This window comes from Pristiophorus japonicus, chromosome 7 (genome assembly GCF_044704955.1).
Source record: "Pristiophorus japonicus isolate sPriJap1 chromosome 7, sPriJap1.hap1, whole genome shotgun sequence".
Taxonomy (NCBI): Eukaryota; Metazoa; Chordata; class Chondrichthyes; family Pristiophoridae; genus Pristiophorus; species Pristiophorus japonicus.
Genome location: NC_091983.1, coordinates 112,372,434 through 112,389,467, shown reverse-complemented (window position 1 = coordinate 112,389,467; position 17,034 = coordinate 112,372,434). Strand labels below are relative to the sequence as shown.

At 41.5% G+C, this 17,034-nt stretch overlaps 1 protein-coding gene across 2 annotated transcripts in view; it reads left to right on the top strand.

The window, feature by feature from the left end:
• Nucleotides 1–15,874, top strand: part of LOC139267243 (A-kinase anchor protein 7) — a 238,466-nt gene extending 222,592 nt beyond the window's left edge. Inside the window, exon 8 of one of the 2 annotated variants that reach the window (XM_070885252.1) lies at nt 10,865–15,874. In XM_070885252.1, coding sequence (XP_070741353.1) covers nt 10,865–11,025 — 161 coding nt within the window. In that variant the 3' untranslated portion in view covers nt 11,026–15,874. Of the gene's footprint in view, nt 1–10,051 lie in introns of both variants that reach the window. The other variant, XM_070885250.1, reaches the window with a different exon arrangement.
• Nucleotides 15,875–17,034: the final 1,160 nt, after the last annotated feature.

Below are 17,034 nucleotides of genomic sequence, written 5' to 3'. Positions count from 1 at the left end.
TGCTCACACACACACACACACGTTAAAGCAAAGGTTGCTGGATAACAATTAGGAGCAAGAATCCTGGATGATTTTCCTCCCTCTACCTAGGAACACAAATGTGCATTAAGGTCATCTTACCCAGTACAGACCACACATTGAATTTGTGATCTTCTGGTCTATTTGAACTCCTGACACAGAGTTCCACCTGTGTTGCGAATTTCGATGCTGTAGTTAGATAGATGGAAAATCCTGCATTGCCTCTTGACCTCCATGCCTGAATTCCCGATATGCGTTCCTGGCTAGAAAATTAGTAAAATATATCCATATATGGTTTATTGGGCAGTACTTTTGCCATTGGGAGAGCTGTGCATTGTGCTGTACATTGAACCCTCCGTAAACCTGAGCTCATCCAAAGTTCTGCTGCCTGTATCCTAACTCACACCATGTCCTGTTCACCCATCACCCCTATGCTCGCTGACCTATACTAGCTCCAAGTCCGGCAATGCCTCAGTTTTAAAATTCTCATCTTTGTTTTCAACTATCTCCTTGGCTTTGCCCCTCCATATCTCTTTAACCTCCTTCAACCCCGTTGTGCTCCTCCAATTCTGGCATCTTTATGCATCCCCGATTTCAATCGCTCCACCATTTGAAGCTGTGCCTTCAGCTGCCAAGGCTCTAAGCTATGGTCTTCCCTCTCTAAACCTCTGCCTCTCTACCTCTCCTCCTTTAAGACGCTCCTTAGAACCTACCTCTTTGACAAGCTTTTCGTCACCTGCCCTACTATCTCCTTATCTGGCTCAGTGACAAATTTTCTTTGATAACGATCCTGTGAAGCACCCTGTAACAGTTTAATCCATTAAAGGCGCTATATAAATGCTGCTGTTGTTTATTAGATCATCCTCTTCCCTGTGATTTGATTCATTATGACAATGCTCCACCATTATGACAACATAGAGATATCCTGAGATGTGCTTAACCGTCCTTGATCATGGGTGTTCCTGCTTTATTACAGTCCCTGCAGTGCACTGTCAGAGGTGCTGTATTGCTGCTGAGACATTAAACCGAGGTCCTGTCTGCCCTCTCAGGTACATGGGAAAGATCTCATGGCACTATCTGAAGAAGAGCAGGGGAGCGCTTTCCTCGTGTTCTGGCCAACATTTAATTTTCAACCAACACAACCAAAACAGATTATCTGGTTATTTATTTAATATATGTTTGTGAGATCTTGCTGTTTACAAATTGGCTGTCATGTCTACCAGTGACTATCCTTCAAAAGTACTTTATTGACTGTGAAGAAGCACTTTGGGATGTCCTGAAAGGCATTGCATAAATCCTTTCTTCCTTCCTTGTCTTAACTCAAAAAGCACTTCTAAAACTAAAATTAGCTTTATAGAGGAACACCACATTGAGGGGAGTACTTTCAGTATGAAGAATTCCAATTGTATCGTTCATTTATAAACTCTGCAAACCTGTTAGGAGACATAACTATAGAAACAGGAGTAGGCCATTTAGCCCCTCAAGCCTGTTCCGCCATTCAATAAGATCATGGCTGATCTGTGACCTAACTCTATATACCCACATTTACCCCATATTACTTAATACCTTTAGTTAACAAAATCTATCAATCTCAGATTTTAAATTATTTTAAATTTTAATTGACCCAGCATCAATTGCCATTTTCTAAACTGTTTCGTAATTTCAGTCCTGAAAGACTTGGCTCTAACTTTTAGGCTATGTCCTCTAGTCTTGACTCCCCAACCAGCAGAAATAGTTTCCCTCTATATACCCTATTAGTTTCCTTTAATATCTTGAAAACTTCGATCAAATCACCCCTTAACCTTCTAAATTCCAGTGAATACAATTTTAGTTTGTGTAATCTCTCCTTGTAACCTAACCCTTGAAGTCCAATATCATTCTGGTAAATCTATGCTGCTCTCCCTCCAAGGCCAATATATCCTTCCTAAGGTGTGATGCCCAGAACTGAACACAGTACTCCAGGTGTGGTCTAACGAGGGCTTTGTATAGCTGTAGCATAACTTTTACCCCATTGTATTCGAGACCTCTAGATATAAAGGCCAGCATTCATTAGCCTTTTGGATTATTTTCTGTACCTGTTTATGACATTTTAATGACCTTCATACATGGATCCTTAACTCTCTTTGAACCTTGACTGTTTTTAGCTATTCACCATTTAGAAATTTCTCCAATCTATCCCTTTTAGGTCCAAAGTGGATGAGAAAGCAGGAAAGGGGTACTGAGGTGATGATCAGCCATGATCTTATTGAATGGCGGTGCAGGCTCGAAGGGCTGAATGGCCTACTCCTGCACCTATTTTCTATGTTTCTATAACCTCACACTACCTATATTGAAATCCATTTCCCACAGTTTTGCCCATTCGCTTAATCTATTAATATCTCTTTGTAATTTTATTCTTCCATCTACACTGCTTACAATGCTTCCTATCTTTGGCAAACTTGGATATGTGGCTTTTTATCCTCTCATCTAAGTCATTAATAAATAATTGAGGCCCCAACACCTGTGGGACACTACAAGTCACATCCTGCCAATTAGAGTAACTGCCCATTATCCCTAGTCTCTGTCTCCTGCTGCTCAGCCATTTTCCTAACCAGGTCAGTAATTTGCCTTCAATTCCATGAGCTATTATTGGCTGTGAAAAAGCACTTTGGGATGTCCCAAAAGGCGCTACCTAAATCCTTTCTTCCTTGTCTTCACTCAAAAAGCACTTCTAAAAGTAAAATTAGCTTGATAGAGGAACACCACATTGTGCGTAAAACCATTTTTATCAACTGCCAGAAACACCAAAGCTGACTAATATTAACCATGTATTATGTAAAATGATCTAACCTTGCTGTTCAGATGAACATTATAAAATACCTGATTTTTGACTTTGTAGTTTATGACTTCATCTAGCCTTCTTGATCATATTGCTGACCTGTAATTACTCCCAAGTATCCATTAATCTTATGTAATATTTGGGACATACCTACACACCATACTTTTAATGTATTGTTCCTGATATGGATCGGTTTATAGAAAAGAAAATAATTCTCAATCAACAAATTTGTGATGCAGTTCGCTATTAAAGTTCCTGTATTCAGAAGTGGTACTATTGAATTATTTTACCTCTTCTACAGATTAACTTGTCAAATTATGAGTTAAGTATAGAGTGATAAGTTGTTTTCCATGAAGAACTAATCTGCTTTCAAAGCATGATATTGACTGAATAGTGTAGTCATCTCTCGCCCAGTCCACAAGTTAAGAACAGGCAATTCTTCAACGGTTTACCTTTTCCATGTATGTCAGTGTCATTCTTTTTAGGAAATACATTTTGTATTGTGCTGTGAAGATCAACTCTGCATTTTCATGAACCATGTTCTTCTTTGGATGAGACCATTAAATTTAGAAAACATTGTTCCACTTGTTAATCTCCTTTTAATGTCTGTACCACTTTAATTAAAGTGAATGCTAAGCAGTATTCTGGTCACATTCTGGGAAGTAGCAATCTTGTTTTTATCTCCTGGGATTAGAAACATAGAAAATAGGTGCAGGAGTAGGCCATTCGGCCCTTCGATCCTGCACCGCCATTCAATGAGTTCATGGCTGAACATGCAACTTCAGTACCCCATTCCTGCTTTCTCGCCATACCCCTTGATCCCCCTAGTAGTAAGGACGACATCTAACTCCTTTTTGAATATATTTAGTGAATTGGCTTCAACAACTTTCTGTGGTAGAGAATTCCACAGGTTCACCACTCTCTGGGTGAAGAAGTTTCTCCTCAGCTCGATCCTAAATAGAAACATAGAAACATAGAAAATAGGTGCAGTAGTAGGCCATTCAGCCCTTCTAGCCTGCACCGCCATTCAATGAGTTCATGACTGAACATGCAACTTCAGTACCCCCTTCCTGCTTTCTCGCCATACCCCTTGATCCCCTTACCCCTTATCCTTAGACTGCGACCCCTGGTTCTGGACTTCCCCAACATTGGGAACATTCTTCCTGCATCTAACCTGTCTAAACCCATCAGAATTTTAAACGTTTCTATGAGATCCCCTCTCATTCTGAACGCCAGTGAATACAAGCCCAGTTGATCCAGTCTTTCTTGATATGCCAGTCCCGCCATCCCGGGAATCAGTCTGGTGAACCTTCGCTGCACTCCCTCAATAGCAAGAATGTCCTTCCTCAAGTTAGGAGACCAAAACTGTAAACAATACTCCAGGTGTGGCCTCACCAAGGCCCTGTACAACTGTAGTAACACCTTCCTGGCCCTGTACTCAAATCCCCTCGCTATGAAGGCCAACATGCCATTTGCTTTCTTAACCGCCTGCTGTACCTGCATGCCAACCTTCAATGACTGATGTACCATGACACCCAGGTCTCGTTGCACCTCCCCTTTTCCTAATCTGTCACCATTCAGATAATAGTCTGTCTCTCTGTTTTTACCACCAAAGTGGATGACCTCACATTTATCCACATTATACTTCATCTGCCATCCATTTGCCCACTCACCTAACCTATCCAAGTCACTCTGCAGCCTCATAGCATCCTCCTCGCAGCTCACACTGCCACCCAACTTAGTGTCATCCGCAAATTTGGAGATACTACATTTAATCCCCTCGTCTAAATCATTAATGTACAATGTAAACAGCTGAGGCCCCAGCACAGAACCTTGCGGTACCCCACTAGTCACTGCCTGCCATTCTGAAAAGTACCCATTTACTCCTACTCTTTGCTTCCTGTCTGCCAACCAGTTCTCAATTCACGTCAGCACACTACCCCCAATCCCACGTGCTTTAACTTTGCACATTAATCTCTTGTATGGGATCTTGTCGAAAGCCTTCTGAAAGTCCAAATACACCACATCAACTGGTTCTCCCTTGTCCACTCTACTGGAAACATCCTCAAAAAATTCCAGAAGATTTGTCAAGCCTGATTTCCCTTTCACAAATCCATGCTGACTTGGACCTATCATGTCACCTCTTTCCAAATGCGCTGCTATGACATCCTTAATAATTGATTCCATCATTTTACCCACTACTGATGTCAGGCTGACCGGTCTATAATTCCCTGTTTTCTCTCTCCCTCCTTTTTTTTTTTAAAAGTGGGGTTACATTGGCTACCCTCCACTCGATAGGAACTGATCCAGAGTCTATGGAATGTTGGAAAATGACTGTCAATGCATCCGCTATTTCCAAGGCCACCTCCTTAAGTACTCTGAGATGCAGTCCATCAGGCCCTGGGGATTTATCGGCCTTTAATCCCATCAATTTCCCCAACACAATTTCCTGACTAATAAGGAAATTTCCTGACTAATTCCTCCTTCTTACTAGACCCTCTGACCCCTTTTATATCCGGAAGGTTGTTTGTGTCCTCCTTAGTGAATACCGAACCAAAGTACTTGTTCAATTGGTCTGCCATTTCTTTGTTCCCCGTTATGACTTCCCATGATTCTGACTGCAGGGGACCAACGTTTGTCTTTACTAAACTTTTTCTCTTTACATATCTATAGAAACTTTTGCAGTCCGTCTTAATGTTCCCTGCAAGCTTCCTCTCGTACTCTATTTTCCCTCTCCTAATCAAACCCTTTGTCCTCCTCTGCTGAGTTCTAAATTTCTCCCAGTCCCCGGGTTTACTGCTATTTCTGGCCAATTTGTATGCCACTTCCTTGGCTTTAATACTATCCCTGATTTCCCTTGATAGCCACGGTTGAGCCACCTTCCCTTTTTTACTTTTACGCCAGACAAGGATGTACAATTGTTGTAGTTCATCCATGCGGTCTCTAAATGTCTGCCATTGCCCATCCACAGTCAACCCCTGAAGTATCATTCGCCAATCTATCCTAGCCAATTCACGCCTCATACCTTCAAAATTACCCTTGTTTAAGTTCTGGACCATGGTCTCTGAATTAATTGTTTCATTCTCCATCCTAATGTAGAATTCCACCATATTATAGTCACTCTTTCCCAAGGGGCCTCGTAGAACGAGATTGCTAATTAATCCTCTCTCATTATACAACACCCAGTTTAAAATGGCCTCCCCCCCATTTGGTTCCTCAACATATTGGTCTAGAAAACCATCCCTTATGCACTCCAGGAAATCCTCCTCCACTGTATTGCTTCCAGTTTGGTTAGCCCAATCTATATGCATATTAAAGTCACCCATGATAACTGCTGCACCTTTATTGCATGCACCCCTAATTTCCTGTTTGATGCCCTCCCCAACATCACTACTGTTTGGAGGTCTGTACACAACTCCCACTAATGTTTTTTGCCCTTTGGTGTTCTGCAGCTCTACCCATATAGATTCCACATTATCCAAGCTAATGTCCTTCCTAACTATTGCATTAATCTCCTCTTTAACCAGCAATGCTACCCCACCTCCTTTTCCTTTTATTCTATCTTTCCTGAATGTTGAATACCCATGGATGTTGAGTTCCCAGCCCTGATCATCCTGGAGCCACGTCTCTGTAATCCCAATCACATCATATCTGTTAACATCTATTTGCACAGTTAATTCATCCACCTTATTACGGATACTCCTTGCATTAAGACACAAAGCCTTCAGGCTTGTTTTTTTTAACACCCTTTGTCCTTTTAGAATTATGATGTAGTGTGGCCCTTTTTGTTTCTTGCCTTTGTTTACTCGGCCTTCCACTATTGCTTTTTACCTTTCTACCATCTGTTTCTGACTCCATATTACTTCGCCCTATCTCGCTGCATAGGTTCCCATCCCCCTGCTATTTTAGTTTAAACACTCCCGAACTGCATTAGCAAATGGTACCCCTTGGACATCAGTTCCAGTCCTGCCCAAGTGCAGACCATCCCTTTTGTACAGGTCCCACTTCCCCCAGAACTGGTTCCAATGTCCCAGGAATTTGAATCCCTCCCTCTTGCACCACTGCTCAAGCCACGTATTTATTCTAACTATCCTGCTCCCTCTACTCTGATTAGCACGTGGCACTGGTAGCAATCCAGAAATTACTACCTTTGAGGTCCTACTTTTTAATTTAACTCCTAGCTCCCTAAATTCAGCTTGTAGGACCTCTTCCCGCTTCTTACCTATATTGTTGGTACCTACATGTACCACGACAACTGGCTGTTCACCCTCCTTCTCCAGAATGCTGTGCAGTCACTCCGATACATCCTTGACCCTTGCACCAGGGAGGCAACATACCATCCTGGAGTCTCGGTTGCGGCCGCAGAAACTCCTATCTATTCCCCTTACAATAGAGTCCCCTATCACTATAGCTCTCCCATTCTTTTTCCCACCCTTCTGTGCAGCAGAGCCACCCAAGGTGCCATGAACCTGGCTGCTGGTGCCTTCCCCTGGTAAGTCATCTCCCCCAACAGTATCCAAAACCGTATATCTGTTTTGGAGGGAGATGACCGCAGGGGACCCCTGCACTACCTTCCTGCTCTTGCCTTGTCTCTTGGTCACCCATTCACTATCTGTCCTAACCCTTACCTGCGGTGTGACCAACTCACTAAATGTGCTATCCACAACATTCTCAGCATCGCGCATACTCCAGAGTGAGTCCATCCGCAACTCCAGTGCCGTCATGCGGTCTGTCAGGAGCTGCAGCTGGACACACTTCCCGCACACAGTGTCCCTGACTTCCCACATAGCACAGGGGGAGCATGACACGGGTCCGAGCTCTCCTGCCATGACTTAACCCTTAAATTAATTTACTTACTAAAATTTACTTAAACACCAAACAGCTACTTCGTAGTTCACTGCCAATTAAACCAATCTAAAAGTCAGTCTAAAAGAGAGCTATACTTACCAGTCGAACAGCCAACCACTTACCAGCTTGGCTGTGACGTCACCTCTCGATTTTGCACCCCTCTATCTTTGTCTGCAACTGGTTGGGCTGGTCTCTCGGCCTCCGTCTCCTACTCTCGCTCTCCTTATCAGCTGCTCTAGTATCAGCGCTGGTAGGAAAAACACGACAAAACAGCACCTGCCACCCCCGCTTGCCCGAACCCACCCACTTACGAAACTCACAAATGCCACTCAATGCTGTTGCACTCCGAGCTCTGCACGAGCTGCCTCTTTTTAAACTGTATCTAGGTCAGATGACTCACTACTGGTCAGTCGTTTACAGAACTGGTTTTAACTAGCTGCTAATTGCCTCCTACTGGAGAGTTACCTTGTTTTTCTCTGCCTAAACCTGAAAGATTCCCAACTATTTAACTTTTCCCCTTTAAATTAAACTGCTACTTACTTAGAAGCTACTGGCAATTGCCACTAACAATTTACTCCAGCCTCCAAATGGTTTAAAGAGAATAGCTCTTAAAACTCACCCACTTACCAAACTCACAAATGCCACTCTTTGCTGCTGCACTCCGTGCTCTGCACGAGCTGCCTCTTTTTAAACTGTATCTAGGTTAGATGAGTGTGATCCAATTCTTGTACAGTAATTGTGCACTCAATTCCATTAAACTTCCATGCTTTGTTTCTCATTTTGAATCTGTAACCAAAAAAGACAACATTTTAACAAAGCAGATTGTTTTTTTGTGTTTTAATACTTTTAGATGATTTGTAAATTTGCACCAAATTACTTTTTTGAAGGATTACAGTATCAACAATGAAACCTGATTTGAGGTTTATGTTTTTTTCACATGAATGGAGCGCTCTCTTTGACTGTATGATGTTAAAAATATTTTTAGGAAAGAACTTTGAAGAATAGATTGACTACCAGCCTGTTCTTCATGGGGAATGTAACCAAAATTTGTAAAGAACACAGAAAAACGAGAGATCAATGCCTGCCAGTCTGCTCTTTGCAGGATGTGAAGAAAAGTGCCTGTGATCATGTTTGCTAAAATAAAAGAGAAACAGCATTCTTGTCTTGTGCAGAGTACAGCCTTGGTACAGGTACAACGTCCAAAATCCAAAATTCTCAGGACCAAATCTATGCTAGTTTTTGGGTTTTTCCGGATTCCTGACAAGAAAATCAATAGTCTGAAATCCGGAATCTTCAACTGAATTCGTACCGGGTTTTGAGCGGCGATGTTCGAAAACTGGCAAAACCCAAAATCTGGCATGGATTTGGTCAAGGATTCAGATTTTAGACTTGATTTTCTTGTCTGAAATCCGGAATCTTCAACTGAATCCATGCCGGTTTTTGTTTTTTGCCTCAAAAATGTATGGTTTTCGAACAATAATTCCGGATTCCGGATGACTCCATCACCTATGTGGAAAATGTCCGTTTTTTGGACAATTTCGGTTTTTGGAGTTCCGGATTTGGGACGTTGCACCTGTATATACTTATGCTGATGATCTCAATCACCAGTTTGCTGCTGGATAAAACTCGTACAACATCAGACTAGTCATCTGAGTTGAAGACAAATCTGCTGTATGCTGTTTGATAAGGGTCAGAATATTGGAAAACTGAATAGCCCAGTGACCTTTCCCATCTGGGACCAAGGTTTAAACCCAACCCAGACTAATGGGATGAAATCTATTCCATTTGTTGACTATAAGGCATGAAATAAATTTGGACAGTCTCAATTCAGTTCTTATTGGGGTATGGGCATTCAACTCAAAACTGTAATCGAAACCAGATAGCCTTCAGTATTACAGTACTGGGCATTACTTTGAGGTTGGGGCTGAGACATGCTGTTCCTGACCTGGGATGACAAACACTGGGTGCCTGAAGTGAAAAGAGTTTCAGTCCTCAGCACTAGCATCCCTCATCAATAACCCTAATGAGCATTAAAAAATAGTGTGACATTCGCATTGGGTCCTTTATGGAATTTTGTTTGAGCGATAGAACATTTCTCAAAACAATGAATGCACCTACCAGTCCATAAATGTAGTTCACATGGAAAAAAATTTGAAATATTTTATTAATGCTTCAACAGAGAAATTGATTGTGTAAACTTGGTCACAAACAAGAAATTATGTTGTGCTTCTGTGAACCATCTTTGGATGTTTTTCCACTTTAAAGGTGCTATATAAATGCAAGTTGTTGTTGCTGAATATAGTAAATATTTGGTGTGTTCTGCTCTGAAGGTGATACCTGACCTGTTTTGTTTGTTGTGGTGTGTAGGAGAAAAGAATGAACCTGATGAGGAAGAACTGGTCAGACTGAGTAAACGTCTAGTGGAGACCGCAGTGATTAAAGCTGTACAGCAGTACCTAGAGGAAACACAAACTAAAGCAAAACAGAACACAAATGGGCAGCAAATCAGCTCAAAAACGTTTAAAGACACTGATCCAAACAATGGCAACAAGAAGTGAAAATGTTACATTTTAAAACACGTGTGTGCAGAGAGTATTTTTATGGGTACATATGATCTTTGTCTCGAACGTTCAATGTACCAAGGATGAAAAAGCTCGGGAAAAATTTAAATTGAATGGAAGTAATCCAGACCTTCACAATTTATTCTTCCAAGGTTCTCCAACGCAACTACTGAAGGAAAGAGTGGCCTTCTGCTAAATGTTTGTGTTTGGACCTCACATGACAAACGGGTCTCAAGTGTCTGAAAGTCTTGATTTGATTCTTCTTCATGGCACCAATTTCAATGATTTAATTTGTATAACTGCTATTTTTTAAAATTATAGCAGCAAAGGTAGTGAAACACAATAGAACAGAATAAATCTAAAATGATTGAAGATAGTCCATATGTAAAACTGTTTGAGCTCTTGCAACAGACTATGCAGATATATTCATTTCACAAAATTAAGTTATATGTAAGCTGAATCGGCTTGTGCACATGGATGCTACAAGTATTTATTTATAATGCTGGTTGTGCTAATGACACGGTGTATATTTCTTTAACATTTTTTAATTTGAATCATAAATAGTCAAATTAAATCAGCTTTTGTTAAATGAAACACATTTTTATCTTTTTTTCTTCAGGGAAAAAGCACGATGCAGACGTAATTAGGAAAGCTCTACAGAAAGAAACCATTACAGTACTGTGCAAACTTAATCAGATAAGAGAACTATTGTCGCATCCAGGGACAGAAATCAAAATTCAGAGGGAAATGGCTGTAAAAAACACTGCACTGAAGCAGTGATAAGCAGGAGGATGTAACTGTCAACATTGGTTCTTATGGCTTGTAAAATGGAAACAATACAGTAGTAAAACCTCAAAGGAAATTAGGATTGAGGTCACTTACAATTAAACAAGTTTCTTACCTAGTCGTTACTTTGTACGTCAGCTACTTCAGTTGGAAAGTCTAAAATTCAGTATTGACATTCGGTTAACATGTAATAGTGTAGCTCCTAATCCATTTTCAATACATTTATATAATATATAGATATATAAAATATATACACTGATTTTATTGTTGCAAACATTATTAACTTGAAAGTTTCAATTCCCATTGGTAAACGGACACGTTAATTTTCTGCTGTCAGTGAGAGATTACCTGAGAAAAGTAGCATTTTGTTTGTGTGACCTAAGCAATTTAAGCCAGCATAGTTATTGTAGTGTATGTAGGCACCTTTAGTAATGACTCCCCGAGGCAGGGTATGATACTTAAACTGTGTAGACCTGTAGTCCTTTATTTGCAGCTCCTGAATGAGAACAACAAGCTGTGAGTTCTTTTTTATACTGGGTTACCTGCTGTGTGCAGGCAACCCCTAGGTCTCCAGCAGCAGCACCCTCTGGTGTACCGGTAAGGTGTGTACAGTATAAGGGTACATTCAATGTGGCATAACAGTGTTACAGACATCACACAGTAAACAGGCATGCATACACAACAATACTCCCCCCTGAGCATTTTTCATATCCTTATTGTCATGACCAGAGGAGGTGATCAGTGGTGGGCTATGGGAGGTTGTGGTGAGGGTTGTGTGGTTGCCAGGTGTGACCTCTGTTCTTGAGGCTGGCCTCGTACGTTTCCCCTCCCTCACACACAGACCAAGTGGGTGTCACTGTTGTAGGATCCCTCGGGGAAGGCTAGCCACGGCAGCAGTGGATGGTGTGTATACACTGTGATGTGGGTAGTTGTGGGGTGGTGGGCAGGGCCACAAGCCTGGGAGGGCTCCTTGTCCACCAATTGGGATGAGGGTCAGGTCATCCTAGGGTTTGCCAGGGAAGCTGGAGGGTATTAGCCTCATGCTCCTGTTGTTGGCCCTGGTGGCCAGGGGCTGTAGGGCTGGTCTGGTGCCGGTTGCCATTGGTGGTGGCTGGGCTGCCCATTGACCACTGTCCCTGTAGTGGGTCTGCTCCCACTGCCTGTGTGTGTGTCCTGCAACGGGCATCACATTTGTTCCAAAGGTCCAGGCTACATGGTCAGGTAGCCTGCTGGACCTGAGGGTCTCCCACAGGGGGATTCCATTGGCATCAGCATGGTCCCTGTAGGACCCAATGTCCTTTGGCAGTGTCCTACCAGTATACATGACACCTTGGCTCTGATCACACATAGTCGAGCCTGCATTATACATTCTAGCATTTGCATCACTTTTGGGTGTCCTGGTTTCAACAGACATGGTTGCATTAGGCATTTCACAATCTCTATCATTACTGTTAAGCATAATAAACTTGTTCTTAACCTTACTGACACCTGCATTCATATCATTAATCACATTAGTTAAACCAGCATCACAATTCATTGTTACAGTGCGTACATTTTCATACTTGCACCCTTCAATCGCATCTTTAGCTTTAAAGTCCATGTACTCAAATAGTTGAAACTTCTCCTTTAAATTTCTTTGGGGAGCCTTCCCATCCGATTGGCCGCTCGGTGTCATGTGATGCTCCTCCATGCTCACTGGTGGCATGGCGGTGGCCATTTTGATTACATGTGTTTCTCCTTGTGCTGCTGGTGCTGCAGCCATTTCCTGACTTTCCTGCAGGAGGGCTGTGGTGGTCTTTTCTTCCACAAGGCCACTTCGCCTGATGTGGACCCGGTTCATCCAATTCCTGCCCAGCAGCGTGGGACTGTCGCCGGCTACAATCCACAGGGGGAGTTTGTGCAACACGCCGCCCTGGGAGACCTAGACGTCTACACTGCCAACGATTTGGATTTTACCTTTGGTGTAGGTGAGCAGCTTTGCCTGGACAGGAGACAGTTTTGGTCGAGTGACAGGATTCATCCAAATTTTCTCAAAGGTCATTTGGCTCATCACAGACTGGCTCGCCCCTATGTCGATCTCCATGGAGACTGGGACCCCATCGATGTCCACTTCCATCATCCACGGAGAACTTCCGGTGGTTCATCCAAATTTTCTCAAAGGTCATTTGGCTCATCACAGACTGGCTCGCCCCTATGTCGATCTCCATGGAGACTGGGACTCCATCGATGTCCACTTCCATCATCCATGGAGAACTTCCGGTGGAGCAGGTAAAGATTCCATACACTTCTTCCAGGGTTTGAGCAGCTTCATCTTCATCTGTGTCGGAGCCCCGGTGATCAGCCAACTCATCAGAGACACGGTGTGTACAGCCTTCTCTGCACATTCTCTGAAGGTGCCCTTTCTCTTTGCAGCCTTTGCATACATAGTCTTTGTAGTGGCACTAGTGGGCCCTGTGATTTCCTCCACAGCACCAGCACGGGGCCATCCGGTTTGCCCCATGTGGCGGACTCAAGGTTGCGGAACTTGGGGCAGCATTTCTGCCTTTAGAAGTATCCATGCGATGCACTGCGCTTGCCGGTTTAGAGTCCTGGGTCAGTATTCGCCTGGAGTCGCTGGCCGAAACCATGTAGGCCTGGCTCACTTGAATTGCTTTCTGCAGGGTGACCGTGGTGTCAGCCGAGAGCAATTTGTGTAGGAGGCCTTCGTGGCCGATTCCGATGACAAATATGTCCCTTAGTGCTTCATTAAGGTGGTCGTCAAAATCACACGGTGCAGCTAGTCTTCTTAAGTGTGCAGCATACTTGGCAATTTCTTGGCCCTCAGGTCGCCGGTAAGTGTAGAACCGGTGCCTGGCTGTGAGAATGCTTTCTTTCGGTTTTAGTTGTTCCTGTATGATTGTTACAAGTTGCTCACAGCTCTTGGTGGTTGTCTTCTCCGGGGCTAGTAAGTCCCTGACGCGACCGTAGATGGTGGGCCCACAACTACTCAACAGGATGGCCCTGCGTTTGTTTGGTAGTGTAGCCAGTGTGTCCCTGTCCAGGTCATTGGCTATAAAGAAGTGTTGCAATCTTTCCACAAAAGCATCCCAATCTTCCCCCTCTGTAAATTGCTGAAGGTTGCTGTGGTTAGACATGTTGAGCGTGTAGTTTGTGACCTCTTATTCCCGTCGCCAGTTGTAGCGTATGTAGGCACCTTTAGTAATGACTCCACGAGGCAGGGTGTGATACTTAAACTGTGTAGACCTGTAGTCCTTTATTAGCAGCTCCTGAGTGACGACAACAAGCTATGAGTTCCCTTTTATACTGGGTCACCTGCCGTGTGCAGGCAACCCCTAGGTATCCAGCAGCACCCTCTGGTGTACCGGTAAGGTGTGTACAGTATAAGGGTACATTCAGTGTGGTATAACAGTGTTACAGACATCACACAGTAAACAGGCATGCATACACAACAGTTATTTGGAAAGAAAGCTGTTCTGAAGAGTATTCGTTTCATTTGCATTTGCTTCAGACTAATTTGCATAGCATATTAGTATGGATCCTGATTAAATCTATAGATTTGAAATCTTTAACTCATTATAAATTATCTGTCTCGGCAAGTTACACTGGTGTGCAGTCTATTACATTTCCAGCAATGAGTTGCAAATGCTTTTTGGCACTTGAGTCTACGTGAAATTTGTTATTTGCCTCATCTGTATTTGCTCAACAGTCAGTGGATATTCACCGAACTAGCTTAAGAGCTATTCTCATAGTTCAGGACACAGGACCATGCAAATACCAAAAAGGATATCCAGAACCACCCTCTGAGATCTTAGCAGTCAAACTGGAATCTTAGGTTTTCATATATTAAATGGCAACATTTGAACATTCATATTACTTCCTATCCCAAAAAGAGTTCATTTTAATTGCAGCTCATTTTATCCTTTATTAATATCAATTCACAATTATTCTTAGCTAATATCATTTTATCTTTCTTATATGCTGCAGTTTTTGAATATTGACATTAAACAGCTATAAATGTTGATTGGTCTACTCCATAGCTGCCATTAGCCAATTTATTATGCTGATATTTAAAAAGAAAATAGGTGCATAGGGTTAGATTAAACTACTGTTTGAATTCATGACACACTTGTGTTCCAATGGGCCTTTGAACCTCAATTTAATTTCCAAGAGGCAGCAATGCATTGACTGTTTCCTGGTTTTAGAGAAGAGTTTTACGTGTGATCAGAGCGTATAAATTTAATTTTTTGAGAGCAGTAAATAATTCAGAATGGTAAAAATATAATTTAGCAATATGGTCAAAGCACTGTGATTCATTATTCATTTACTTTCACTACAAGTTATTTTCTACTAGCACTTTAGAGTCAATTTGCTTAAACTAAGGGAATAATGATGTAAAGAGCCTGAGGTAAATACATAAATCAACTGGTTTATGGATTTCTAGATTGCTGTGAATGTCTAGAAACTGGTTTGGGTAAGCTAGCTGAGCATTTCAGGGTGGGAAGAGGCACTAAACAAACACCTGCTTGAATCAAATGCACATGACTGATTTTCATAGATATGAAGAGGAAAGATTGTGTTGGCAACATCATAATTCAAATAGTATTCAAGTGAGGATTTTATTTTTCATTCTTTTTGTGGCTTTGTCCTTGTTGAGCACAGAGCATGCTTTTCTCAAATTATATCACTAAATAAAATAAAAATTGTATGTGTTATATATGTTTTAAACAAAGTGATTTAAATTGAAGCCAAGCAAGCATTGAAAGCAAGCATTGGTGGTCGAATTTGTATAATAAAATTAATTTTTAAATGTTATTATAGGTTTGTGATGTAATTATTGATGTCAGCGAATGATTTTTAATTGTTTTAAAATAAAAATATATTGTATTATCATTTTGTTTGCATATCATTTATTGGTTTATCATAATGTGTGGCTGAATAATTTTTAAACAGGATATGCTAAATAATAATTGTTTAACTTAATATGTTTAAATATGAACTGATATTTAAATATGTGATTGGTTATTATATGAAAAACGTTTCAGTATGCTTATAGGATTGAGTCGCCTCCAAACTTCAAACACAGCCTTTTGATACTTAGATGATACTTTTGGTGCTTCATTCTGCTGTGCATTATATTTGTCTTGCTTTTCTGTACCTTTACATTGTAAATAATATGTTGATTCTCATGTCGTCATATATTGTTTTCTTTGTGCTAATTATAATTGTTCCATACTTGTAAAACTTTGCTCAAAATTAAATTCACACAATTAGAAAACAAAATCAGAAATAATCTGCTGTGTGTTTAAAGAAATAATGGATTTATGTTTATAGTTACCGAAAGTGGTTTGTAGGACTCTATCGGCCTACTGCTAAAACAGTTAAACAGATAAACAACAACTTCATAGTTTATATTCGCTGACAATTGGGACGTGTGAAAATGCAGTAACTTAACTAGTTTTGAATTGCATACCCAATCAAATAAATGAAGTAAGAACCGTGTCTGATTGCATAACTTGAATTTAAAACAATTTGAATTTATGTAATAGTTTTAACATAGTAAAGCATCCCAAGTTGCTTCACAGGTGAGAATGGACATCAAACAAAAGTTAGGAAAAATGGCCGGAGGAGTGGTCAAAAAGCTAGGTTTTGTGAGAGCTTTTGAAGATAGCGAAAGAAGGAACAAGGTGGAGGGTTTTACGAAGAGAATTACAGCATGAAGGCTGTGATGAACACACTATCACCAATGGTGGAGCAACTGGAGGAGGTGAATTCATAGTATTGTGAGGTGTAGTAAAGGAGAAGATTGCAGAAGTAGGGTATGGCACAGCCATGTTGGGAACGTAAACAAAGATAAGACTTTTGATGTCAGTTTCCTGAGAGGTGGGAAGCCAGTGGAGGTCAGTGTGGCAAAAGATAATAGGCGAGAATACTTTGTATGGAATAGGATGTGAGTAATGGAGTTTTAGATAAGTTAGAGTTTATGAAGGGTTAAGTTCAGGAAGA